The sequence below is a fragment of the Ornithorhynchus anatinus genome, chromosome 16 (assembly GCF_004115215.2).
Source record: "Ornithorhynchus anatinus isolate Pmale09 chromosome 16, mOrnAna1.pri.v4, whole genome shotgun sequence".
NCBI lineage: Eukaryota > Metazoa > Chordata > Mammalia > Monotremata > Ornithorhynchidae > Ornithorhynchus > Ornithorhynchus anatinus.
In genome coordinates this window covers 23798543-23826216 of record NC_041743.1, presented here as the reverse complement: position 1 = coordinate 23826216, position 27674 = coordinate 23798543, and the positions used below count along the sequence as shown (strand labels likewise).

The 27674-nt window shown below is 43.1% G+C and overlaps 1 protein-coding gene across 1 annotated transcript in view; it reads left to right on the top strand.

Annotated features, from left to right (window-relative positions):
* PLPP4 (phospholipid phosphatase 4) overlaps positions 1 to 27674 on the top strand; it is a 108667-nt gene that overhangs the window by 20314 nt on the left and 60679 nt on the right. Inside the window, exon 2 of the mRNA XM_029081570.2 lies at positions 18653 to 18761. Within this exon, the coding sequence (XP_028937403.1) occupies positions 18653 to 18761 (109 nt within the window). The remainder of the gene's footprint in view (positions 1 to 18652; positions 18762 to 27674) is intronic.

The window sequence follows — 27674 nt, the reverse complement described above, 5'->3', positions numbered from 1 at the left end:
CTGCTTTCCTCTTTTCCCACTCCCTTCTGTATCACTCTGACTACCCCCTTCCCTTGTGCCTCCCAGTCCCAAGGCACTTATGTACTCATCTGTAAATTATGTCTTTATATTAATGTCTATCTCCCACCGCATCCTGTAAGCTGACTGTGGGCGGGGAATGTGAATGTGTCTGTACTCTCCCAAATGCTTAGTATAGTGCTCTGCACACAGTAAGCACTCAAGGAATACGATTAAATGAATGAAATGACTGTGTAGAATTGGTTGGAGAGATCTGAACGCAGCCCCGCTTCACTCTGCCTACGATGAGGAAAGACTTCGAAGAGGCATGGCCACAAACGTATAATCTTCAGAGTTGGGCCTGATGATGTTGGACCAGCGTCCCACCAACAGTGGAGAGAAATGAAATTCCAAGACACTGGCTGTAGTGAGCTCTTTCCCCTTTCTTTTTGGAGATGGTGATGATGGTGCCATCTTTGCTATTTTGAGCCATTTCTCAGTTGTTCAATTTGATGGGGAAGAACCGGTGAAGGTGACAGAGTAACACAAAGCAACACAAAGCCCTCCCTTATCCCCGACCTCCAGCCCCGCATTGAGATCTCGGTTCATCAGCCACAATCAAATAATATTTTGCTTCATAAAGAGACTCTCACCTGACAAAGGAGATGAAGATGAATCATTAAAGAAAACGTGTCATGTCTTTACTTTAAGGAGCAAATCTGCTGCTTTCCAAAGACCTAAACATTTAGCATCGTCTGAGGATGTGAACAATCTTCACCACAATAGTACCGGTTAAAAAAAGCCAAAGAGAATGAGGCAGTGGGTAATTAAGCATGCTGGAATCCCAGGGAGCCAAGGAGTTCTATCTCTGACATTAATCTAACACTAATTTCACATGTCAACCAATCGGTTTACAGAAAAATACTCTTTACCAAAGAAAAATTAGGGAAGAAAACACCAGTTCAGTGAACTAGCATAAGCAATGCTGCATTAGAGTTAGGGAGTCCTAAATTAGGGTTCCTGTCACGTGAAATAACAGTGCTTCACCGTAATACCCAGAGTCATCAAGTAACGATGTTTCAATTTAAAAAACCTCCCTTGGTTGCCCATCCACCGCTGCAGCAAACAAAAACTCTTAACCATCGGCTTTAAAGCACTTATTCACCTTGTCCGCTCCTACCTCACCTAGTAACTTTCCTATTACAACCCAGCTCGCACACTCTGCTCCTCTATTCCTAACCTACTCACTGTACCTCAATCTTGTCTATCTCGTTGCTGATCCTTCGCCAATATCATGCCTCTAGCCCCCAAAACCCTCCCTTTTTATATCCCACAGACGATTTCTCTCCCCACATTCAAAGCCTCATTATTTTACTTTATTATTTTATTTTTTATTTTATTTTATTTTGTTAATGAGGTGTACATCCCCTTGATTCTATTTATTGCTATTGTTTTTATCTGTCTCCCCCGATTAGACTGTAAGCCCATCAATGAGCAGGGATTGTCTCTATCTGTTGCCAAATTGTACATTCCAAGGACTTAGTACAGTGCTCTGCACATAGTAAGAGCTCAATAAATACTATTGAATGAATGAATGAAGGCCCATCTCCTCCAAGAGGCCTTCCCTGACTAAGCCCTCATTTCCTCTTTTCCCACTCTCTTCTGCATCAGTCCCCTCCAGCCCCACAGTAATTTATTTATATTAATGTGAGTATCCCCCTCTTGACTTTAAGCTTGTTGTGGTTCGGGAATGTGTCTGTTAACATTGTTGTGTTGTCCTCTCCAAAGTGCTCAGTGTGATTCTCTGCACACAGTAAGCGCACAGTAAATGTGATCGATTGATGAAGATGAATTCATTCAATAGTATTTATTGAACGCTTACTATGTGCAGAGCACTGTACTAAGCGCTTGGAATGTACAAGATAGAGACAGTCCCTGCCCTTTGACGGGCTTACAGTCTAATGAATGACACATCTCTAATTTTGCACCTTGTTTAACTTTACAGCATAGCAGTTTTGACTCCTTTATAGTATTAGGTCCGGACACTTTGTATATTTGTGTGTGCCTATATGTTTGTGTGTGTGTTTGGGGGCGGTGGAGAGGGGGAATTTTGCTACTTACTGGATGGCAGGAGGAGGAAAAGATCACTTCTCTTGTCACCTCACTTCAAGCGTCCCCTCACTTCACTTACCTTCACCTCCCTCAGAAGATGGACCATGAGATGTGATTTTTGGGTGCCTATAGTATGTGTCGAGTTCTTCAGGTGTACGCTACTACATTTCATCCATCTTCTTAGTTAACGTGCTTACTATGTGCCAGGCACCGTCCTAACCGCTGGGGTAGATACAAAATAATCATGTTGGACACAGTCCATGTTCTATATGGGGCTCAGTCTTAAATCCAGATTTTTACAGATGAGGTAACTGAGGCACAGAGAAATTAAGTGATTTGCCTAAGGTCACATAGCAGACAAGTGGCAGAGCCAGGATTAGAATCCAGGTCCTTCTAACTCTCAGGCCCGTGCTCGCTCCGCTAGGCTACGCTGCTTCTCATAGAACGACGGGTGGTTGCCGTCTTGGTAGTCGTTGCCATCTTGGCCAGATCTTGATGCAGTGTGTCCTGGGATTCTACTTTCATATCTTTGCTTCCATCTTACCCACTTCCAAGGAAATAATCATTCATGCAGCACCTCAACAGCCTAGACCCTCGATAATGCTTCTATCAGGAAATATGCAAATGTTTTTGCCTTACGAAGACTGAGGATCCAGTGTTCCTTTCGTATTCCTTCTTACTTCAGGGACATTCCCTTGCCCCATTTTCAAAGTTCTTTAAAACTGAATTGAAGTTTAGAAAACTTGTCCTAAGGCAGGATCACCCCCTTCGTGCTGTATTTCTAACAGGGAATCAAAGCTAGAGAAATAAAGTGGCTATCTTAGCCCCCAAAGAGAGTTCAGTGGAACCTATTTGTGACATCTTATTGTACGTTGTTGTTCACAGTCTGGTTGCGGAGACTTGCCCACAGCAGCCAAACTGAGGATCCTTTTTGCACAAAGCTTGGTTTATTGGTCTCTTGTGCTCCTAGCTTGATTTCAGCATGTCTGGTAGGCAGGACATTGTTCCCCAGTCAGTGATTCTCTTAGTAACGGTAGAGTTGTCTTTTGTGTGGGATTATAAATTGTGAGGAGTAGTAGTAGTAGTAGAATTTGCAATACACTGAAAAAATGCTTCAGAAATAGGAAATGGAGAAGTGATATGTTCCTGCCCACAAGGAACTTACATTGTAATGGGAATATGACTTAAAAATACTTTTAGATAGAATTATCAGAGTAAATAAATGAGTGTGATCTTGAAAAACAGATATACAAAAGGATTCAGGATGGCTCTGCATAAATGGTGGAGATGGCTGGCGGGTTTCTACAACTTGGGAATATAACCAATCATCATCAGTGGTGTTTATTGAGCACTTACTATGTGCAGAGTACTGTACTAAGTGCTTAGAAGAGTACCACAGGGCACGCATGTTCCATGGATTAATTGGTCACAGTGTACAGAGCACTGTACTAAGCACTTGGAAGAGTACAGCACAACAGACCCATTCCCTACCCAAATGAGTTTATAGTCTAGAGGGGAGAGTGTGTTGGGGGAGGTGGGATTTTAGGATAAGGGGAGCGCTGGACACTTGGATTCATGCCCTTTGGACATTTTGGTATTCACCCTTCCCTTAGCCTCACCGTACATATTCATAAATCGTTTATTTGTATTAATGTCTGTTTCCCCCATAGACTGTTGAGAGCGAGGTGTATCTAGAGAGTTAGCTTGGAAAGAACAAGACCCGAAAGCTGGGCTGTAGCAGACCAAGACTGCAGCTAGCTGAGATGGAGCAACTTGGTTCAGAGCCTTGAAACTGAGTGGGAGGAGTTTTTGTTCACTGCAAAAAACACAAACTGTCAGTGGAGAGATGCGTACTGAGTGACGCTCCATGAAGATGATCCATAGAGGAGTACACAGTGTAGACTGGAGCAGGGCGAGGCTGGAGGCAGGAAGACCAGTAAGGAGGTTGATACACCTGTCGAACCACTGTATGTCTAGAGCTTAGTCCAGGATGGTACCTGTTCGGTAAGAGAGAGAGGAGTGACTATGAGACATATGTGGGACGAACTGAAGGTTTTGGTAGTAGTTTTATTAAAATAATAGAAAGACAGCAAGGAGTTTAGGAATGAACTCTGTTTAATACATCAGTCATATTTATTGAAGACTTACAGTGTGCAAGGCATTTGATGAAATACAATACAAATTGGAAAAACCCAAGCCCTGCCCACAAAGAGCTTAACATTTGAATGTGGGAGACAGAGATTAAAAGAAATTATAGCTAGGAGTATAAGAAGATGTACATTAGTGCTAGGGGGTATCAAAATGCTTTAAGGGATGACAGCCCAAGGCAGAGACAGAGTAGAGACAAGGAAGAATAGGATAGGGGAGAAAAGAGATTCTTAAAGTAAGGCTTCTCAGAGGAGGTAGATTTTTAGTAGGGATTTGAAGAGGGGAAGAGTTGTGCCCTGTTGAATTTGAAGTGGGCAGTGGTTCCAGGCAGGAGGGAGGATGTGAGCAAGAAATAGATGGAGAGATGAGCTCAAGGTACAGTAAGTAGGTTGGTGTTAAGGGAGTGAAGTGTTCAGTTTGAGTTGTAGTAGGAAAGGAGCGAGGTAAGGAAGCAGGAGGTGTGTCTTAAAGCCAATGGGGAGAAGTTTCTCTTTGGAGAGAAGATGGATGGGCAACCGTTGGAGGTTTTTGAAAACTAGGAAAACATTCCCAAAATGATTTTTGTGGTTAAAATCATCCAGCCAGCAGAGTGATTTATGGATTGGAGGTGGGAGAGTCTGGAGGTAAGGAGATCAGTGAGGAGACGTGTTGTAGTCGAGTCGGGAGGTGATAAGTGCCTGACCTGTGAGGTCGCAGTTTGGATGGAGAGGAAAGGATAGATTCTAGAGATGCGAAGGTAAAAATGACAGAATTCGGTGACACATTAAAATAGGCGAGTTGAATGAGAGAAATGAGTCAAGGATAATAGCAAGTTTGTAGGCCTGTGAGACAGGGAGGATGGTGGTGCTGCCTACAGTGATGGGATAGTCAGGGGAAGGATAAGGTTTGGATGGGAAGATAAGGAATTCTGTTTTGGACATTCTGTGATTGAGGCATCAGTGGGCCATCTAACTGAAGGGGTCTTGAAGGCATGAGGAAATGGGACAGTGCAAAGAAGGAGGGAGGTCAGGGCTGGAGATCTAGATTTGGGAGTCATCTGTGTAGAGATGGGTGTTGAAACCAGGGGAAAAAATGAGTTCTCAGGGGAGTGGATCTAGATGAAAAATAGAAGGGAATTCAGAAATGAGCCTTGAGGGACCCCCATAGTTAGAATTTTCGAGGCAGAGGAGAAGCCAGCAAAAGACTAGAGAAAGAGTTGACAGAGGAGAACCAGGAATGGTTGGAGAGTAAAGTCAAGGTTGGATAATATTTCTAGGAGAAGGGGGTGGTTGACAGTGTCAAAGGCAGCTGAGAGGTCAAGGAGAATTAGGATGGAGTAAAGGCCATTGGATTTAGTAAGGAAGAAGTCTTCTGGAGCAGGGAAGCTCAAGAGTGATGGAAAAGTGAGGAGGAGGCATGGTTTTAGAAGGGGAGATGAGAATATCTACCTTAGACATTTTGAGTGGAGGTACTGGGGCTACAACTTTTATTATCTTTTTTTGAGAATCCCTTCAAAGCTGCTCCCACGTGGTCTTGGAGTCTGCCATCATCACCGAGAAAAGCACCGTAGACCTGACGCCTTCCTTCCCGTCTCCAAGGGTCCCTGCTCCTGTCTTGTTCTCAAATGCTCTTGGATTCCTCCATCCCTGCAGAGACTTGGAGCACATTTTCGCCTCTCTGTGTTTTTTTTAATGTCTTCACTCACTCAATCAATCATATTTATTGAGCGATTACCGTGTGCAGAGCTCTGTACTAAGTAGTTGTAAGAGTGCAATATAACAACTCCCGTTGTAACTCTCTCCGATTCCTTCTCCCACTTAAACTTTTAGATTGTGAGTCCCACCTGTGAATTTTTTCCCAGCGTTTAGTACGGTGCTCTGCACACAGTAAGAGGTTATTACAATTGCTGCTTCTGTGGTAAGTCCCAGGATCGTGACTTTAGATGGTGCTGCAGCTCTATAGACCTTTAATTAGTCTGGAACCTGATAGCCTGCTGCCCCTACCCTCTGCTTAACAGTTTTCCAAAGGATTCTCAAATCTTTTTGATTGAGTTTTCTATTCCCTTTTAAAAAAATATGATCTTTAAGCACATACTATGTAGCAAGCACTGTTTTAAGAGCGATAATCAGGTCAGACCCAGTCCTTGTCCCACATAGACCTCACAGTCTTAATCCTCATTTTACAGATGAGGTAACTGAGTCACAGAGAAGTTAAGTGACTTGCCAAAGGTCACACAGCAGGCAAGTGACGGAGCTGGAATTTGAACCCACCTCCTCTGACTCCCAAACCCATGATCTTGCTCTAGGATATGCTGCTTCTAACTTCTAAGTTCTAAGCACTGGGCATTTTTCTAAGCTCTTAGACAGTCCTGTTCCTTCTCTATCTTTAGTCGATGGACTCCTTAGGTAACAGAATTCCATGACAGCATTTACCTCTGTGTGTTTCTGGACTCCACAAGAGCCCTAAGTATAGGTTTTTCTCCTTTGGAGCACTCTTTCAACTCTATAGGCTTGGAGGGGTATATTCATTGCCCTGGAGATAGCATTCAATAATTACCCCACACTGATTACAGTTGACTGTGCTGTAATAATAATAATGATAATAGTATTTGTTTTGCACTTACTGAGTGCCAAGCCCTATACTCAGAACAGTGAGGGTAAAGCAGACAAGTGGTGGAGACAGGATAAGAACCCAGGTTCTCTGACTCTCAGGCCCACACTCTTTTCAGTAGATCACACTACTTCTCCCTTCGGTCCTCGAAACTCATTAAAAAAACCCTCCAAATCCCTAATGTCTGTCCCTATATGCCCGCTGAACAGTTCCCAATTCCTTTTCCTCCTATTCCTCAGTCTTCTGGGACCATAGAATCAGTCAATCAAAAGCCTTCCTTGAGTGCTGACTGTGTGCAGAATGCTGTACTGAGTACAGAGAAGCAGCGGGGCTCAGTGGAAAGAGTCCGGGCCTTGGAGTCAGAGGTCATGAGTTCGAATTCCAGCTCTGCCACTTGTCAGCTGTGTGACTGTGGGCAAGTCACTTAACTTCGCTGTGCCTCAGTTACCTCATTTGTAAAATGGGGACTAAGACTGTGAGCCCCACGTGGGACATCCTGATTCCCGTGTCTACCCCAGCGCTTAGAACAGTGCTCGGCACATAGTAAGCACTTAACAAATACCAACATTATTATTATTATTACTCGGAAGATACAATAGTAGACGTTATCTTTGTCCTCAAGAGGTTTATAATCTAGTAGAAATCGAGTATATAAGACATGTGAACTAGTGCCATTAGGGCTTAGGAGTACTTTAGGTGCTCTCGTGGCCTGAAAGAGCTGGCAGAGGCAGTGGGGAGTTGAGAAATAAAACAGGAAAGGCCTTCTGGAGAAGATACGATTTGAGAAGGGCCTTGAGATGGGGAAAGCTGGGATTTGGAGGACTTGAAGTGAGAGGGAGTTCCAGGCAGGGTAAAGGGGTGTAAGCAAGAAGTTATAGGCAGGAGAAACAAAGAGGAGGCACACTGAGTCGTTTTGCTTGAGAGGAACGAAGACCATGAGCTGGGGTGTAGTTGGACAAGAGGGTGGATAAGTAGGAGGGAGAGCTGATTGAGTGCTTTAAAGCCAATGGCTAGGAGTTTTCCTGCTTGATGCAAAAAGGAATGAACAACTACTGAGTGCTTTTGAAGTGTGGGAAGATGTGTCGGCATGACATTTTAGAAAAATGATCCAGGCAGTAGAGCAAAGTATGAACTGGAGACTTGAGAGAGTGGAGGCAGGGACATCAGCAGCGAGGTCGATGCAATGGTCAAGCTGTGTTATATTAATAATGATAATTGTGGTATTTAAGTGCTTATTATGTGCCAGGCATATAGTACAATATAGTACTGAGGAAGATGGAAGATAATCAGGTCGCACATGGGTTTCAAAGTCTAAAAAAGAGGGAGAATGGATATTGAATCACCATTTTGCAAATGGAGGCATAATAATAATAATAGTGGTATTTTAACACTATGTGTCAAACACTGTACTAAGCACTGGAGTAGATACAAGGTAAACAGGTTGGGCACATGGGGCTCACAGTCTTAATTCCCACAGATGAGGTAACTGAGGCTCAGAGAAGTGAAGCAACTTGCCCAAGGTCACACAGCAGATAAGTGGAAGATATGAAATTAGAACCCAAAGCCTCTGACTCCCAGGCCTGTGCTCTCTCCACTAGGCCCCGGGGCTTCTAATGTTAAGTTATGATTATGAAAAGTGCTTGGATCAGCATGGTAGCTGTTGGGAAAGGGAGGGATGGGTGGATCTTGGAAATGTGGCGGCAAAACTAATAGAATTTGGTGACACTGGATAAGAGGGGGTTGAAGGAGAGGGAGGGTTTAAGGATAATGGGGTTTCAGGGATGAGGGGAGCAGTGGAAGTGTCAGCTGAGATGGAAAGATAGGAAGAGGAAAGTGTCTGGGAGCGAAGACGAGGATTTCAGTTTGAGCTTAAAGGCTCAGAGGATCATCTGCGAAGAGAAGGAGGCAAGAGAAAATACGAGATTGCAGAGGGAAGTCAGAATTAGAGAGGTAGATTGAGGCATCATCCTCAGAGAGCTGTTGTTACAACTATGAGAGAGAATGAGCCCTTCTCAAAATATGTGTACACTGAGAAAACAGGGTCACCAGGAGTTAGTGGTGAGAGTCAGATGAATAGCTGGTGGAAGAGATTGTGCACAGGGGATATGTCTGCCAACTCTGTTATAGTTTAGTCTCCCAAGAGCTTACTACAGTGCCCTGCACGCAGTAAGCACTCAATAAATACCAGTAAAATGATAACATGATAAATATAGTAAATACGATATTTCCAGGAGAAGGAGGTGGTCCACAGGGATGAAGGCAATTGAGAGTTCGAGGAGAATTAATACGGAGCCCGTTAGATTTTTTGAGAAGGAAATCATTGGTGACCTGGAGAAAACAGTCTCAGTGATGTTAAGAGGGAGGAAACCGGAGTGAAATGGATCAAGCAAGAAGTTGGAGGAGAGAAAGTGGGGGCAGGGAGTGTTGACAACTTGTTCAAGGAATTTCGACAAGAATGCGAGGTGGGAGAGGGCCCGATAATCGGATGATGCTGTAGAATTCAGAGAAGGTATTTCTGGGTTAGGGGAGACGTGGCATCAGAGGGGAAGAGCCACCAGAGGGTGAGAGGTTGAAGGTGGTGGTCGGGGTGGAAGAGGAGATGGCACATGCTATTTTAGAAGGCGAGATGGGAAGAGTTCAGAGGTGCAGCTGGAGGGTGAAGATTTTGAAAGCCGGTAGGTGATCGACTGAGAAGATAGCTGAACAGGATCAGAGACGAGGTGGGGTGGGAGGAAGCTGGAGATGTGAGGGAGATTTGGAGGAGCTTATGACTGATAGTTGAATTCTATCAACACCATAGCTTGGCAAAGCCATCGGGACAAGAGAGAAGAATTAGGCACTGGAGATTTCAAGAGGGAGTCTGGGATGTTTGGCGAGGATGGCGGACTGGGGAGTTGACGAGGGAGGAAAAGTGGTGTTCCTGAGCAGAAGAGGGGCAGAGTTTAAAGCGGGGTAAGTCCATTAAGAAGGAGTGAGTGATCGCTAGCACTCTGCTCCACTTCTATTTCAAACCTTAGTCTTCTCCGAGCCTCCCTACATTCTGTCTCCAACCTTTCCTTTCTCCCCATTGTTGGTATGACCTGATACTTTCAATGATATTCCCCCAGTAATCTCCCCCATTAAAGTAGAAGCTCCCTGTGAATGTATTTCTCGCTTCTTTTACTGAATACAGTACATTGTGCCAGTGGGCGAATTACCAATGCAACTATTACTCTGACCACCAAATTAATGTTAATGTTTTCATTTCAACACTTAGGTACGCTTTGCGGTTGGAGAGAGAGAAAGTCTAGTTTTGTCAGTGTTTATGGTTAAGCATTTGCTATGTATCCAGCATTTGGAATAGATACAAGATAATCAGATCAGACACAGTCTCTCCCACAGGGGGTTCACAATCTTAGTAGAAGGGAGAATAGGTGTTGAGTACCTATTTTATAAAAGAGGAAATTGAAGCACTGAGACATGAAATGACTGGCCCAAGATCACACAGCAGGCAAGTAATAATAATAATGCTGGTATTTGTTAAGCGCTTACTGGGTGCAGAGCACTATTCTAAGCACTGGGGTAGATACAGGGTAATCAGGCTGTCCCACGAGAGGCTCACATTTAATCCCCATTTTACAGATGAGGCAACTGAGGCACAGAGCAGTTGTGACTCACCCACAGGCACACAGCTGACAAGTGGCAGAACTAGGATTGAAACCCAGGTCGTCTGACTCCCAAGCCTGTGCTCTTTCCACTAGATCGTGCCGCTTCCTCTCAGTAAAGCCTGGCTGCTTTGTTTCCATTGTTCACTTTAGTCAATCAGTCATCTTTATTGAGCGTTTGCTATTTGCAGGGCACTGTCCTTAGCGATTGGGGGAGTACAATGTAAGAGCTGGTAGATCTGTTCCCTGTCCTCAATTAGCTTACAGTCTTGAGGGGGAGACAGGCATGAATATGATTCAATTAAATTACAGATATATTCATAAGCGCTATGGGGCTATGGAGGGATAGAGGGTGCAAACTGCAGTGCAAGGGTGAAGTAGAAGGGAGTGGGAAGAGAGAAAAATGAGGGCTTAGTAAGAGGAAATTTTGAGACCATGTTGAGGATGATACTGTGCAAACTAGTAAATTACTGGGTTAGGTTGTAGTAGGAAATCAGGGAGGTAAGTTGGGAAGGGGCAATTAGTAAATTACTCAGGAAATAATAGCTGACTAATCACACCATTCCCCTGGACAGAGAAGGCATGTGGTTTTTGTTTTACTGAAAAATCAGAGCTTGTCTGGAACAATCAGTGAACCATCCTTTGGAGGAATACTAAATCCTTCCGTGTCCCGGTGTACCGTACAAAGGCTCTAAACTAAGATTATAGACTCTAGTAAGTCAATCAGAGAGGAGAGAAAACATTGCATTGTGCATTTTATTTTGAAGAATGAATGTAGCATCTCAGCAGTTAAAATGAAGGAAAGAAACTTGGCCTTTATCAGAACAGCTTTCCTTTTTTCATGATCTTTCATTGTGGGGCAAGTGGGAATCCCATTATGACTTCAGTGTGCTGATTCTGTTTTTTGAAAGAACAGCTTCAGCATGTACCCCAAATGTTTAACGATATTGATGGGTGTTAATTGCCTTGCAAATGTGTTGCTTACCACCTCCATGAATACTAAATGTTTCCAATCATTCATGGTTTTTCCAACCTCTGCACATTGGAATTTTTATTCATTTCCCTTTTTAATCTGATTTACCCAAGTATGCATATAGGAAGACATTCAGTTGGATGACCCCCCACAAGATTAACTGGAGTTAAATAATAAAGGTGGCCTTTCTTTAGTATTGCAAAGAGACACCCACATTCCCTCTATGTACATAATAGAATTATTCTCACTTCCATTTGGCCCCTAGAAAGATGGTGATAAACTAGGGGCACCTGTTTATCTCACCTTACCACTTTCTCTACTATCTCTGGCCCATGTGATGTCTTTTGTCTGATTCTCAGTTTATCTTTGGCATTTAGCCATTTCTTTGTCAAAATCTCAAGTACTCAACCACCTAACAAAAAAATTTATCTGATGTACATTTTTTAACAGGTAGAAGTAAATGAAATCTGTGACCTTCCCTAGAAAGAATGCTCATATTAGATATTCTCCAGGTTGGCCCGAAAGCTTCACAGGCTCTGGAAGATGTGTGAACTGTGAGCCTCAAATGGGACAGCAGCTGGGTCCAGTTTGAGTGCTTAGTATGGTGCTTGGCACAAAGTAAGCGCTTAACAAGTACCATAATTAAACCCCACCAGAGTTGAAAAGAGGCTTCCTCCCAGCCTATACGGCTGCATCAGCATGCAGATGTTTTTGCTGCAACCCCAGGAGCTCCAGTGGAAGGATGAAATTTGGGAGTTCCCTGGCACCTGCCCACTCCCCATCCCCCAGCCTAGAATGAATTCCAGGCAGTGTGATGATATGAGCTCTTTTGGAGGCACCCATTGGAGAAATGCCCTCTGCTGTGAGTCTTCTGTTTCTTTCCTTGCGGCTTACGTAAATTTAGAATACAAGGGAGATGTAGGCCTCTTAGATGATGTGTGTGTGTGTGTGTGTGTGTGTGAAATGATCATGGCATTTGTTAAACGGTTACTCTGTACCAGGCACCATATTAAATGGTGTGTGTGAGCGTATGTGTGTATATGGATTCCAGAAACAGTTTGTTACGTGTTTTAAAGTACACTCAAAACACATACTTAACTCTGTTTATTTTTCTGTTTTCTCAAAGTACATAACCAGGTCATTAAGGGCAAGAGATGGCAGAGGCGGGAGTACAGGGTGTATGAGGCCATTGGAGTCAATGAGCATGAAGAAATAAGTTACCGGGCAGAGTTAATGCAGGGAAGGATGAACTAGAAGTGGACGAGTTCGGCCTGATATCTGGATTTCTGCCAGCAAGCCCTCTGTGGCCCGTGCGTAGTAGGGAAGGGAGCAGACTGTGGAGGTGATCCAGGCTTTGGGTTAATGGCCAAGGCTTGATTAAGGGAAATGGGAGTGAGTGAGTTGAGGTCAGTAGAGAGGGTGGTGTTGAGGGTGTCAATTTGGTTGTGAAGAGAAGGTAGTTCAGGGAGGGAGACTAAATGGGGCATTATGACTTGAGAAAATTGGATGGGGTCAAAGGTTTGGAGGTCCCTGAAGAACAGAACAGATTTGTGGGGAGGGTTATTTGGGAGAGAAAGCAGGTAAGGAGGTTTTGGTCAGAGAGAGGATTTCAGTTGGTGAGGATAGAGACTAGAGATGAAGAGATTGTGTGGCCACGTTGGTGAGTGGGTGAGGTGGGGTGAAGCAGGAGGTCAGTGGACTGTACTAACCTCTTGAAGAAGTACCACAGAAGTACAAGAGACATACCCTATCCAAAGAAGCATACTCCCTGAGAGGGACATTCATAAAATATTTACAAATAAACTAGAAGAAATGATTACACAATTGAAAAAAATAATTGTGGTATTTGTAAAGTGTTTATGAAGCACAGTTCTAAGCACTGGGGTAAATAGAAGCTAATAAGGTTGGAAGAAGTCTCTGTCCCTCGGGACCCTCATATATATGTATATATGCATGTACACACACATATACAAGTGTTGAGGAAGGGTGGAAATAAAAACATAAGGGCTTGAGGTGGCTAGTTAATTGATGTGAATTGGAATATTGGGAGGTAATCAGAGAAGAGAATTGTTGGGAGAAGGTGGGTGGGTTTTAGGAGGGCTTTGAGGTCTGTCAGATTTATGGTGGGGATATGAACTAGAACTTGAAACTGATCGTGAGGCATGTTTGCTAGGCCCAGAGGAACTGTGAAACCAAAGGAGGGCTTGAAGGGACCAAGAGGTGTGCTCTGAATTATGCTTCAATAAGATGATCCTGGTAGTGTTGCAAAGTATATATTGGAAAGTGGAGACACTGGAGGCAGGGAAATCATTGAGTAGTCTGGTACAATCCTCTGGTTCAGAATTCTGAGGGCAGAATGTCTGATGCCATAAAATCAATAGTAGCAATATGGAGGAGGCTCTAAGCATCTTAAATAAGCCCTGACCAAACATAAGAAATAATGATAGTAGGATCCTCTTTCTGGACCAAGAGCCCTTGTTGTGGAACTGGTGAATGGCAAAGGATAGGCCAGATGTAGGTTTATGTGTGAATGTTTTGAAGCAGGTTGCAGATTGAGAATTTAATTTGATTGTGAAGCCTGATGCAGCCTGTAGAATTCCTAAGAGAAATCAATTAAACCTTATTTAACCACATCTTTGAAATGGTCTACTGAATCAGAATGCTGTGGGACTGGGGGTGGAGGTTGTTTCTGCCACTCAAGATGTCCCACGGGGGAGTTTGAGGCAGCAGAACGCTCACAGAGCATTTCCATTCTGTCATGGCTGTTTCATTGCCTAATGCAAGATAAAATACTCTTACTCCTATAGGCTTCCCAGTGCCTAAATCAGTAGCCATCCGATACAGTGTTGTGAGCATGGTAAGTCCTTAGTAAATAGGATGATGATGATTTGAGTGTTGAGGGGGACACTTTTGGAAGGGATTTGCAAGAAGCAATGGAGGTTCTAAAGCGATAGCTATTGGGTCAGCTCAGGTTTTTAACTCTTCTTTGGTCTGACTGGAAGTTCAGTTCTCTCCGGAGATGCGGGGCTAAGCGAGGATGCAAGTTGATCCCCAGAAGGTATCGAAGCAAAGAAAATGACTTCCCCACTTCTCCCCTCCCAGCACCCCCATCATCCCAAAAGAGTTCAGATAATATAGGCTTGCAAACTAACGGGACCACTGCAAATGCTGCACTTCTCTGCGGACCCTTTGGATCTAGTGTTGATGGCTTCAATATAAAATCCACTTTGTATCGCTAAAACCATTCTATCCACTTTCAGTAGGCACAGTTAGAGATGATTTAAAAATCTACTCCCAAGAGGAATGAAAAGGTCGCCTCAATAGAAAGCAGAAACAAATGCACCAAATTTCTATGAAGTAGGAGGAAATGTATCCCTTGTCCTTGGCTAAGTAAGTGTCCCTGGACCAAGTGGGAATGGAGAATAGTCAGGTTGTTTTAGCAGAAGGGACAGTCTGGATGAAAGTAGCTGTGACTGTTTGAAGAACAATCAGTTTCGGCTTTTCATTTCATCTCTTAAACTCGAACACCTTGTTGGGACATTCTTTGGATTCTTAGGATGCTGCTTTTGATTTAGGAACCTTTTCTCTCGAGTTTCTTTTGTGTAGAAATGTTGGATTAACCTTTCTCTAGAGGAGCCATGAGAGATAAAAGTGCCCAGTTTACAGATGAACTAGGGGAAGAGGTGGAATAGATGTACTTAAAATCTTGGCCTTTGCCATCGAGCTTAACTATGAAACAATTGGAAAGGCCGAAGCATAGATCGTGTCAGACCAAAAGTAATTGTCTCTGAACATAAGGCAAGAAGAAGTCACCAGGGGTGAAATCATGAAAAAACGTATTTATTCAGTAATGCAAATCAGCCCTTGTATGTTTGAAGTAATGTGTACGTGGAGCTGTTGATGTTTGTGAACACAGTGTCCCTTCAATTAAGAAGCTCACAACCGTGGCGTGAAGGGCAATAGATTGTATTCTTGAAGAGGATGAAGAAAAATGAATTGTTTGTGTCAGACTAGTAGGGAAACCTATAAATCGTCATGATCGTTAAGGCGGGGCATATAGGGAATTTCCGTTAGAGGCTCATATTCAGGTGCCCAAAGGGGATGCTTAGAAAAGGAGTAATTCCATTTCACGGAGTTTTAGCATGAAAGATTAATTGGCAGCCAAGGTTTGCCTGAAGGGAAAAGAATGTTATTTCCCCCCTCTTCCCCCGCCCACACTCTTCCGCCCTCCTCTACTGTTTTTCTTCATGTTTTTACTTGCCTATTTTATAAGAGCTCTCTTTACTTTCCTATGATTTTTCATTATAATATTTTAATTGATCCTTTTGGAGCATAGAAAAGTGCTTTCCTTCAGCACCCTATATTAACACCATTGCTTGAAAATATTCCAGAGGACCAGATAAAAATAAATGTAGGGAGGCATTCTGTGCATAATGAATATGTATAGGTGATGATGACTTTATATATAGTTGGATTTTGCATGTAGTTATAAAATAATTGTGCACTTTTTATTAGATGGCTTCGAAGTATTTTACCTTTCTGTCTTATAGACCTTCACCACATCCACTCTGAGAACCACAATTAGTAATTCCGTTTCACAGTTTGCAGTGAAGACACGCACACTGTACATGATGGTAGAAGTAAACATTAAAGTGAAATAAGAAACCTTCTGGTGTATTTCCTGTTGACGTCAGAATGTACTCCGCTGCGGTCTTCATTGCCGCATTAATGTTCTGTCTTTCATATAAGTTTAACAGTTTTGGCTCATTCTTACCTCTGTTGCCTCAGGGTTTCACTCCTGGAGTTTGAAATGGGAAAAACTTGGTTGTCTGTTGACAGTCAAGATTTATCCTTGAGTTGAACTGGAGTTTTCTGGAAATCCCCTGAAGAAAGTTTCATTGTTTCACTGTGTAAATTCACTCAATGGGTTTTCTTTGAAATAAAGAAATTTCAGATAGATTTTTCTACAACTCTCCTAGAGTTACACCTCTTCCAGGCTCATCCGATTGTTCACCCTTCTGGATTGTTTGAAAATCTCATTTCCTTTTTCCCTTTATTTCCCTCAAGATGGTTGCTCAGAAGGAAAGATTGAAGATTGCTGTCTTTTTGCAAACAACAAATCCACCGTCAAGCCCAAAACTCATGATCGGTTTTTCTCAAAATCAATCAGTGGTACTTGAGAGCTTACTGGGCAAGAGCACCGTGCCAAGCAGATGGGAGAGGACAATAGAGTTAGTCGATGTGATTCCCACCCTCAAGGAGTTTAAAAGCTAGCAGGGCAGACAAATATTAAATAAATTACCAGAAGGGGAAGCAACCGAGTAGAAAAGCTATGCACATAAGTGCAGTGAGAGTGGGGTGAGAATATGATTCTTAGCCTGTAAAATTCAAATGCATCAGCGATTCAGTAAGGAGGGAAAATGGGGTGGGGAGTTGAGAGATGAGGCAGAGAAGGCTTCCCAGAGGAGATGTGATCATTTAGACTGTGAGCCCGTCACTGGGCAGGGATTGTCTCTATCTGTTGCCGAATTGTCCATTCCAAGCGCTTAGTACAGTGCTCTGCACATAGTATGCACTCCAGTTAATACTACTGAATGAATATGCAGAGATGCGGAAGAGCCTTTTGGTTGGATGATGAATTTGTCTAGGCTTCCAAATAAAGCTACCAATCCTGGTTTGAAACGTACTGCCTCCCTCTGCCAGTCAATCAAGGGTATTTATCGAGCACTTACGGTGTGCAGTGCACTGTCCTAAGCACTTGGGAGAGTACAACAACAACATAATAATAATGTTGGTATTTATTAAGTGCTTACTCTGTGCCGAGCACTGTTCTAATCGCTGGGGTAGATACAGGGTAATCAGGTTGTCCCACATGAGGCTCACAGTCTTAATCCCCATTTTACAGATGAGGTAACTGAGGCACTGAGAAGTCAAGTGACTTGCCCAAAGTCACACAGCTGACGGAGGAACCGGGATTAGAACCCATGACCTCTGATTCCTAAACCCATGCTCTTACACGTTTCCTGTCCTCATTTATGTCTAAAGGTCTTAGTCCATGGCCACGATGGAAGCCCAGTAACCACACTGCTGTTTTGATGAGCTTGCATTAAGCAGATCAAAAAATATATTACAGTAATAAATTTATAGCAATATTAACAATAATTGGGGTATTTGTGAAGTGGTTAATACATGCCAAGTACTGTACTAAGTACTGATCAAAATGATCAGGTCAACACAGTCTAAGGGGAAGGGAGAACAAGAATTGCATCCCCACTTACAAATGAGGAAACTGAGGCACAGATAAGTTCAGCGATTTGCCCACAATCACACATCAGGTTGTTGGTAGAGCCGGGATTAGAACCCAGGTTCCCTGGCTCCCATGCCCATGCTGTTTTCACTAGGCCACGCTGCTGCTTAATGTCAATTTAGTCCATCCTTGAAGTTAACCTATGCTCGTGTTATCGTAACCTGAAGTTTAGTTGTAAAATTCTTTCACAGGCCGTAAGCACACTGAGGGTCCTACCGGCTAATCTTCCTTCTCTGAGGAGGTCTAGGTTTGCTGCTGCGGTCCGTCAACCCCAAAGACTCGTTGTCAGCAGCATAGCAGCTTCTGCGTTTATTGCCTTCCAGTTGAGGATATGCCAGCCTCCTTAGAGTCTGAAGAAACCCCGCCTGCACACTTTGCTTCTGCTTCTCTAATGCCATCCTGCTCATTTTACCTCGATATCGTCCATCCCCCCACCACCCCTTTCTCTGTGTCCTCCCTTTTGGCCTGGAACTCCCTCTCCTTCATACATGACAGACCACCACTTTTTCCAAAGATGTATTAAAAGCATGAATCCTCCAAGGCCTTCCCCAAATAAACCTTCATTTGCCCTACTCCCTCTCCCTTCTGGGTCACCCTTGCACATGGATTTGTATCCTTTGAGCATTTACTAGTCACCCCACCCTCAGCCCCAAGGCCCTTATGTGATTTATGTACCAGTAATTTATTTATATTAGTATCCGTCCCCCTCTAGACTGTCAGCTCCTTGTGGGCAGGAACCGTATCTACCAACTCTATTGTATTGTGTTTTCCCAAGCGCTTAGTAAACTCCTCCACACGTAATAAGTGCTGAATAATTACCACTGGTTGATTGGTTATTGGACCATCATAAGAATTCACTGCTTTGTCACTGCTTTGTTTCAGTTTTACGGAGTTTTTGGATCCATTTCAGCGAGTCATCCAGCCAGAAGAAATCTGGCTCTATAAAAATCCTTTGGTGCAGTCAGACAACATACCAACCCGCCTTATGTTTGTAAGTACTGAAAATTTAATGCATGATTTGACAGCTCCTTGAACTGTAAACCAAATGGAGTTTCATCTCTCTTTCTGATCCCGATTAAAGGATAAGGAAATCTGTAAAGGAAGAAGTAGGGTAGCCCAGTCTGATGACCATTCAATTCCCAATTTGAGTCACCCAGCCAGTAACAATTAATCAGAGTACAGAACCAGGTGTAGAGATAAAGAGATGGCAATGAGCAGTGACCCTTTACCCTGCCAGAATTGCGATCTCTTTTACAAATCTGAATTGGAATCAGAAGAAGATGTTTTTACCTCAGTGCTTCAGAGAAAACACCTTCTACAGGTAATCTCTGAGTTTTTACAGGTTGGTGATCTGTTTTGACTGACCAATTACTAACTAAATGACGTAGGAATAGACCAGATCACTGGATAGTCACCAAGAACAGATCCCATTGATTGTAAAATGAGATGTGGTGTTCATTTGACAGTCACTGTGCATATACATTAATCGTATTTACTAAAAATGCATGTGTTTTAGCAGTGATTGGTCTTGGCCTCTGAACTGAGCTTGTTCCCCTGTCCGGCCACTTCCTCCCACACAACCCCAGGATACTGCTTTTGTTGGGTGTTGCCTTGTGCACTGAGAGTGGAAAAGTTTGGGCCATCCTGGGAAAGCCCATGTGTCCACTTCTGTGGCCCATTTGCCCAGAGTGACTGCCTCCCGAGGCATCCTGGCCAGCCGTTCTCAGTTCCCTTGACTCTGGCGCTCTGGTTGTGGAGCTGTAGACTCTGGACTCTCTCGTGACGTCCTAACAGTAACTTCATGTCCTAGAAATGGGGGCAAGGCAAACAACCTCCCCTCTTTTCCAGGGGGACCCACACCCCTCTGGAAGTGACTTTGGTTTCATACTAAGGGTGGTCAATTCATTCATTCATTCAATCGTATTTATTGAGCACTTACTGTGTGCAAAGGACTGTACTAAACGGTTGGGAAAGTACAATTCAATAACAAACAGTTTCCCTGACCACAACAAGCTCACAATGTAGAGGGACTGGAGACACTCAAAAGAAAAGAGGCCCCAAGATACACATGACCCCCACGCATTCTGCTGGCATGCAGGGATAAAGGGATGATGCCATTTGGACCCCATTTTTGAAGAGGTTTGCTCAGTTCCACTTGAATCCATCCAACTTTGCAACTGTAGCAAAATCCTCGTGTTCCCCTCCTAGGGTCCTCTGATATTCCACCTTGACTTCTGCATCACCCTCCTCACTGACCTTCCTGTCTTTAGTCTTTCCCTGATTGGATTAGGATCGACCCGTACTTTGCTGCCCGGATCATTTTTCTACAAAAATTCAGTGCACGTTTCCCCAGTTCTCAAAAACTTCCAGTGGTTGTCATGCCCTCTCCACAAAAAACAGAAACCCTTACTATTGGCTTTAAAGCACTCAATCACCTCTTCCTCTCCTACCTGACTTTGCTAATCTACTACACCCCAGCCCAGACGCTTTGCTCCTCTGACCTACTCACTGTATCTTGATTTCTCCCAACCATAAACCCTTTCTCACATTCTCACTCTGGCTTAGAACTCCATCCCCCTTCATATCTGACAGACCACTGCTCTCCCCAACTTAGAAATGCTACTAAAATCGTATATCTTTTAAGAGGCCTTCCCTGAATAACCCCTTCCTTTACCTACTCTTTTCTCCCTCTCCTCTGTACTGCCCAAGCTCTTGGGACTCTATCCTTTAAGCACTTGATGTTCATCCCACAACACTAATGAACATAATCAATCAATGGTGTTTATTGAGCACTTACTGTGTGGAGAGCACTGTACTAAACTCTTGAAAGAGTACAATGCAACAGAGTTGGTAGACACATTCCCTGCCTCCAAAGCAGTATGCCCTAATAGATAGAGCACGGGCCTGGGAGTCAGAAGGATCTGGATTCTAATCCCCATTCTGCTACTTCTCTGCTCCGTGACCTTGAGCAAGCCACTTCTCTTCTCTGGGCCTCAGTTACCTCATCTGTAGAATGGAGTTTAAGACTGACCACCATGTGGGACCGTGATGGTGTCCAACCTGATCAGCCCAGCACTTAGTACAGTGCCTGGCACACAGTAAGCGCTTAACAAAGACAACATAGACCAAAGACAAAGACCTTACGGTCTAGTGTCCTTATACTCTGCTGCTTCTCATCTCTCTAATTTATTTTAATGTCTGTCTCCCCGACTAGATTGTAAGTACCTTCAGGGTAGGGCTTGTGTCTATGGACTCTATTGCATCGTACTTTCCGAAGTGCCTAGTTCAGTGTCCTGCACACTGTCAAGTACTCTCCCAAGTGCCTAGTAGGGTGTTCTGCACACTAAACACTCAGGATCACTGATTGATTGAACTGAAAATGGCCGCTGCTTCCGAGCCATGGAAAATGGAGCTCGGTGCTGAAAGTACAAATACCCAACCAAAAAGCATCTGATGTTGAATCCTTCCCGAGCAGGGAGCAGGCCGGCTGAAATCCAAACTATTCAGGATAGAGCAGATTGGGCACCTTATCTGAACGAATTCATTCTCCCCTTTCCTCACTGCGTCCTTTCACTATCACTCTCTGTCTCAAGTACAGAAGTCGCTGGCGGGTAAGTATTGGTAATTCTGCCTGCTGTCCACATTATGTGTGTACATATTTGTTCAGAGTGGGAATAGGTGCCAAATGGAGTGGAATTGGCTCAGTGCTAATTACATTAGGACTTCCTCAGCAGGACTTTCCAAAGCAAATGTAATTACATTTTTTTAGTCCACTCTTCTGATGTGGCTGACAGCTTGAGCTTCGTCTCTGTTTGCAGTCCATTAAATACCGAGGTGACTAATCCACGAGCCATGGCGCCTTAACTCATTTATTTTTATGTTCCCATTAAGGACCCATGAGTTTTTTTGGGGTTAAAAAAAACTCTTTAATTACGACAAGTTAGAAAGATATTTGTATTTTTCAGTTCTGTGAACCTGAAATACAATATAACCGTAACGGCTTTGAAAAGATACTTTGTAATAATTTTTTAAACTGGAAGGACAGTTAAAAATGGGTATGATGAACTGGGAATGAGATGGACAAGGGTGCTTTGGAGACCTGAGAGAAGTTGAATTGCAGGATAGAATACTCACAATTGAATATAGATGTCTTTCAGATTCGAAGAAGACCACTGATGGTGAACTTCACAGTTTTATCGATTGGCAGCCATTTCTGTGCACTTCGGTCAATTAATCACTGGTATTTATTGAGCACTCACTATGTGCAGAACAATGTACTAAACTCTTGGGAGAGTACAATTCAAGAGAATTGGTACACACATTGCTTATCCACAAGGAGCTTGCAGTCTAGGGGACTGCAAGAGACCGATAAGTCATCGTAGTGAAAAATAGGGATTTTTTCCAATTGGTTTTGGTATTAGTTCTTTAATAAAAAAGTATATTATTTATCATTTGCCTTCCTACATGCAAATAGTTCTTCTCATGCTATAAAGTGTACTATAGAAGTGAGATCCTCAGGATTATCTTGCGGGATTGTTGAAAATTTGTTTCAGAGGCTGGATTGGTTAGCTAGGGTTATTTCTTCTGACACTTAGAGACAAAAGACAAATACGACTGACTATATTTCCATGCCGGCAGCAAGAAGAGAGGGAGGCTGAAGGAGTTTTCCGTCAGTGCATTTCTCAAAGGATAGAAGTGCATTTACTTTTAAGCAGTCATTCATCTTCACTAAATACATAGCAAAATAAATTTAACCTTTGTTTCATATCAATTTGATATATTTCATTTACATCCATAAAATATTTAACGTTTTTCTGCAATAACAATGAACCTGGTATATAAATCTGGAGTGGTTGAAAATCCTATTTCATTTCCTAAATTACATCTCTAGGGTTACTTAAAGTAGAATGAACTATCTTTTGCATAACATAGGTACCAAGATATGCCATGGTAATAATTTCAATTAATTAGGGATAGACTTGCACTGAGACTTTCAACTCTAAGGTCATTATAGAAGTATTCTCAGTAGGAGCTAGTAATTCATTATTGAATGCTTTCTAAGCGAACCTTGGGATCTCTTCAAATTTCATTTTAATGCTTTGATCCAAACAAGTAATCTTATCTAAGAATCTTTGCCGGGGGGTCTGCTTCTACTTACTGAAATATTTGGTCAAGGGCAATTAGTGTTTTGGCAACTGCTAATTTCAAATGAGTCATTTTAGTTGTCCTGGTTCTGCTTCTTAAAAGCAAAAAGGTCCCAGGAAGGAGCTAAATGCAAGTTACTTGGATTTACGACACAAATGGCCCCTCAAAATTTCATATTAAGTCAAAATGTTGTAAGTTGGAACCAATTTGCTCATAGGAACACTCTGACAAATGAATTGGTTCCTAAACCAAGTCTGGTTACATTATCCTCCTGCCTCTACCCACTCCAGTCCATACTTCACACTGTTGCCCGGATCATTTTTCTACAAAAACATTCAGGACATAATAATAATAATGTTGGTATTTGTTAAGCGCTTACTATGTGCAGAGCACTGTTCTAAGCGCTGGGGGAGATCCAGGGTAATCAGGTTATCCCACGTGAGGCTCACAGTTAATCCTCATTTTACAGATGAGGTAACTGAGGCACAGAGAAGTTAAGTGACTTGCCCACAGTCACACAGCTGACAAGTGATAGAGCCGGGAATCGAACCCATGACCTCTGACTCCAAAGCCCAGGCTCTTTCCACTGAGCCACACTGCTTCTCCTCCACTCCTCAGAAAACTTCAGGAGTTGCCCATCCACCTCCAGATCAAACAAAAACTCCTCACCATTGGCTTTGAAGCACTCCATCACCTTGTCTCCTCCTGACTTATGACATTATTCCCTTACTACAACCCAGCCTGCACACTTTGCCCCTCTAATGCTAACCTTTTCACTCTGCCTCCATCTCACCTATCTCACCGCCGACCCCTCGCCCACGTCCTGCCTGTCTTGGAATGCCCTCCCTCCTCAAATCCAATTACAGTCAGTTATGACAGACAGTTACAGAGACACTTACTCTCCCCTACTTCAAAGTCTTATTGAAGGCACCTCTCCTCCAGGAGGCCTTCCCTGACTAAGCCCCCCCTTTCCTCTTCTCCCACTCCCTTCTGTGTCACTCCGACTTACTCCCTCTGTTCTTTCCCTCTCCAAGCCCCACAGTACTTATGTACATAACCGTAATTCTTTTTTATATTAATGCCTGTCTCCCCCCACTCCCCCCACCCCCTCAGGCTGTAAGCTCGTTGTTGGGAAGGAACGTGTCTGTTTACTGTTGTATTGTATTCTCCCAAGTGCTTAGTACAGGGCTCTGCACACAGTAAGGGCCCAATAAATATTATCAAATGAATTATTTGATTTGATTATTTTAACCCACATCATTCAGAAGTGTGTGATCATTTATAGATGAATATCATAGCTGCTTTCCACAATGAGGTAGCTAACTTTTACTTCACTGGAAGAAAAATGGATGTCAGTATTCCCTTGGTGATTCCACCTGGCACTCTGCCTACTACCCCTGATCCAATCCCTCCATTCTCTCCAGTGGCCCCCCATCCCACCATTTTGAAGCTTTCCTCCCCTTCCCCGCTTCCCCCAGGTTGCAGATTTTAAAATTGTTTCCACATTTCCGCCGAGGTCCTGTGCATTTTCCCTCAAGTCCACACAGCCTCACCCCTTCCCCTCCCCTTTGCCCCCTCCATGAAGAACACTAGTGTAAATCCCTCAAGGGCGGGAATCATGTTAACCAACTCTATGGTAGTGTCCTCTCCCAATTAGTCAGTCCAGTATTCTGCACACAGAAAGCATTGAATAAGTACCATTGATTGATTCTACTGTAATGTTGAATCCATTGTGTTGTTAAGGTGAAACAGGGTGCTTAGATAGAAGTGTTATAAATGTCATTTGTCTTACCTCAGAACAACTTAATTTTGAGGACTGCCCTTAAATTGTTTTTACAGAGCGTGGTTTAGTGGAAAGAGCACGGGCTTGGGAATCAGAGGGCGTAGGTTCTAATCCCAGCTCCGCCACTTGTCTGCTGTGTGACCTTGGGCAAGTCACTTAACTTCTGTATGTCTCAGTTACCACACTGTAAAATGGGTTTTAAAAAGTGTGAGCCCCATGTGGGACATATGGATTACCTTGTATCTACCTCAGTGCTTGGCGCATAGTAAGTGCTTAACAAATACCATCATTCTTATTCCCAAGCGCTTAGTACAGTATTCTGTGCTCAATAAATACCACTGATTGGTTTTAAGAGGAATTTCCTATAACATACATCCAGGAATTCTTGCATCTTCGTTCCCATGTAAAAGGTTTGGATTGTAGAACGTTTGCAGAAAAGCCAAGGACTTGGTGTCTTTCAATGAATTTCCCTGCAAGAACGACATTCCTAACCAAGACTACCTTGATTTGCCCAGAGAGAGCTCTGAGGAATATTTTTTCCTACGTAGTCACTAAAGGGGGCCATCAGTAGCTTTAATTAATATCCTCTTTTCATGCAGAAGAGGCCCCAGATCCCCAAACAATATGTAAGATATGTAAGAAGAGGTTATATGCTCCAGTGCCAGATGTTTGAAGTTTTAGTCCATGGCAATTGGGAACAAATAGATGCTTTAATTCTTTCCTTTCTTAATGACTTGGGCACTGGTATGTGTGAAAGATTTCTAACTCCATATCACCACTCCATTTCAACCCTATCTATTATCAGAGAGCCGTACTTATTCTAAAATAAATGATTTTCTGCTTTGGATTTTTTTCTATAAAATAAAGATCAAACCTTTTTGAGGTCAAAATATCTTGCAGGGCAATGTTGCTATTAATAATTCTTATTATGATTTGACAGTAATACTTTCAAGAACAAAGATTAAAATGTTTGCTAGCAGGATAGAAGTAGAATCAGATTTTTATGAAGACATATAAGTAAGGTAGTTTCATGATGGACAGTTTAATTTTAGGACTCCTTAAAAGTTAAGTTCCAGACAGCTTTTTTCATTTTGTGATATGATATCATTCGTTTCCTACGGCTAGAGAGCTGGCAGAGTAGAGACTTTTCTGAAAGAATAAAAAATGCTGAAATAATTCTTTGAATATCTTTTTTGGTACACCTTTTGGCTTAATGCTGTTAGATTAGCTATCATCTGCTCCGCAGCCAAAAATACAGGATTCTTCCTCTCAGAACACTTCCTATCTATCATTGTCCTTTGAATTTTTTGATAATAGTACACCGGGATGTTATCACACTTGTGAAGGAGTACTTTAAGCAAACAGTTTGAGACTGGGAACAAATAATGTTACAAAGAAAAGAGATATGAAAGAATTTTCTTATCCCTAGACAATCCAGGGTCATGCTGTATATTACTCAGCATCTTTCAGTGCAGTCCTACACTGGTAAAGCACACAAGTTGAAAGAAATGATAAATGTTTTGGAAACTTTTTGAAAGTTTTTGCTCCTTTGCAAAGGGCCTAGCTATTTCCAGCTAAATCCACAGAGTCCAAAATGGCTAATGAACCCAAGGTTTAATGATAGCAAAGAAGCCATTTTTAGGCACCAGAGCAAATTGGCAGTCCTTGCTATTCCTTTCTTCCCTGTGGCTCATTGCAAGGTATCAAGGTATCCCAGTGGATTTCTCAGTTAGCTAAACTGAAGGAGCCACCTCACTGCTTTGGTGGAAGCTGACCAGCAGTTAAACCTTTATTGATTTGCCACGGGTTGGATAACCATTTTGATTAATTTCCAGGAGAAACTGGAGGGGACTCAGGGGACAGGGAAGAGGCAGAGCAGCTTTTCTGGAAAAGTGGCTCCTGGGACATCCTACAGCAGCAAGTAGACGGCTAGAGTTTTGATATGGCTTTTCTGACCAAGATTATAATTATAATTAATAGTATTTGCTATGTGCTTTCTACGTACAAAGAACTGGGGTAGATAGAAGCAGCGTGGCTGAGAAGCAGCGTGGCTCAGTGGAAAGAGCACGGGCTTTGGAGTCAGGGGTCATGAGTTTGAATCCCAGCTCTGCCACTTGTCAGCTGTGTGACTGTGGGCAAGTCACTTAACTTCTCGGTGCCTCAGTTACCTCATCTGTAAAATGGGAATTAAGACTGTGAGCCCCACGTGGGACAACCTGATTCCCCTGTGTCTACCCCAGTGCTTAGAACAGTGCTCGGCACATAGTAAGCGCTTAACAAATACCAACATTATTATTACAATAATCCAGGTGGGGTAAAGTCCCTATGCAATCAGTCATCATGTGGTAAAGTCCCTATGCAATCAGTCATCATGCTTATTGAGCACTTATTGTGTGCAGAGCTCTGTAAACGCTTGGGAGAGTACGATGTAACAATATAACCGAGTTGATAGACGTGTTCACCGCCCACAATGAGTTTACAATCTAGAGGGGAAGACAGACATTAATATAAATGAATTCCATATATGTACATATATGAGGATGATGAAGGGGTGAATAAAGTGAGCAAATCAAGTGCAAGGGTGACAAAGAAGGGAGTGCGAGAAGAGGAAATGAAGGCTTAGTCATGCAAGGTCCAACGGAAGAGATGTGTTTTCAATAAGGCTTTGAAGGTGGGGAGAGTAATTGGCCGATATGAGGAGGGAGGGCGCTCCAGACCAGAGGCAGGACATGGGTGTTATGTTGGCGGCAAGATGGAAAAGATCGAGGTGCTGTGAGGATGATGTCTTTAGAAGAGTGCAGTACTTGGGCTGGGTTGTAGTAGGAGAACAGGGAGGTAAGGTTGGAGAGGGCAAGGCGATTGAGTGTTTAAAAGTTGATGGTATGGAGTCCATTTGATGTAGAGGTGGATGGGCAGTCACTGGAGGTTCTTGAGGACTGGGGAAACAGGGACCGAATGTTTTTGTAGATAAATGAT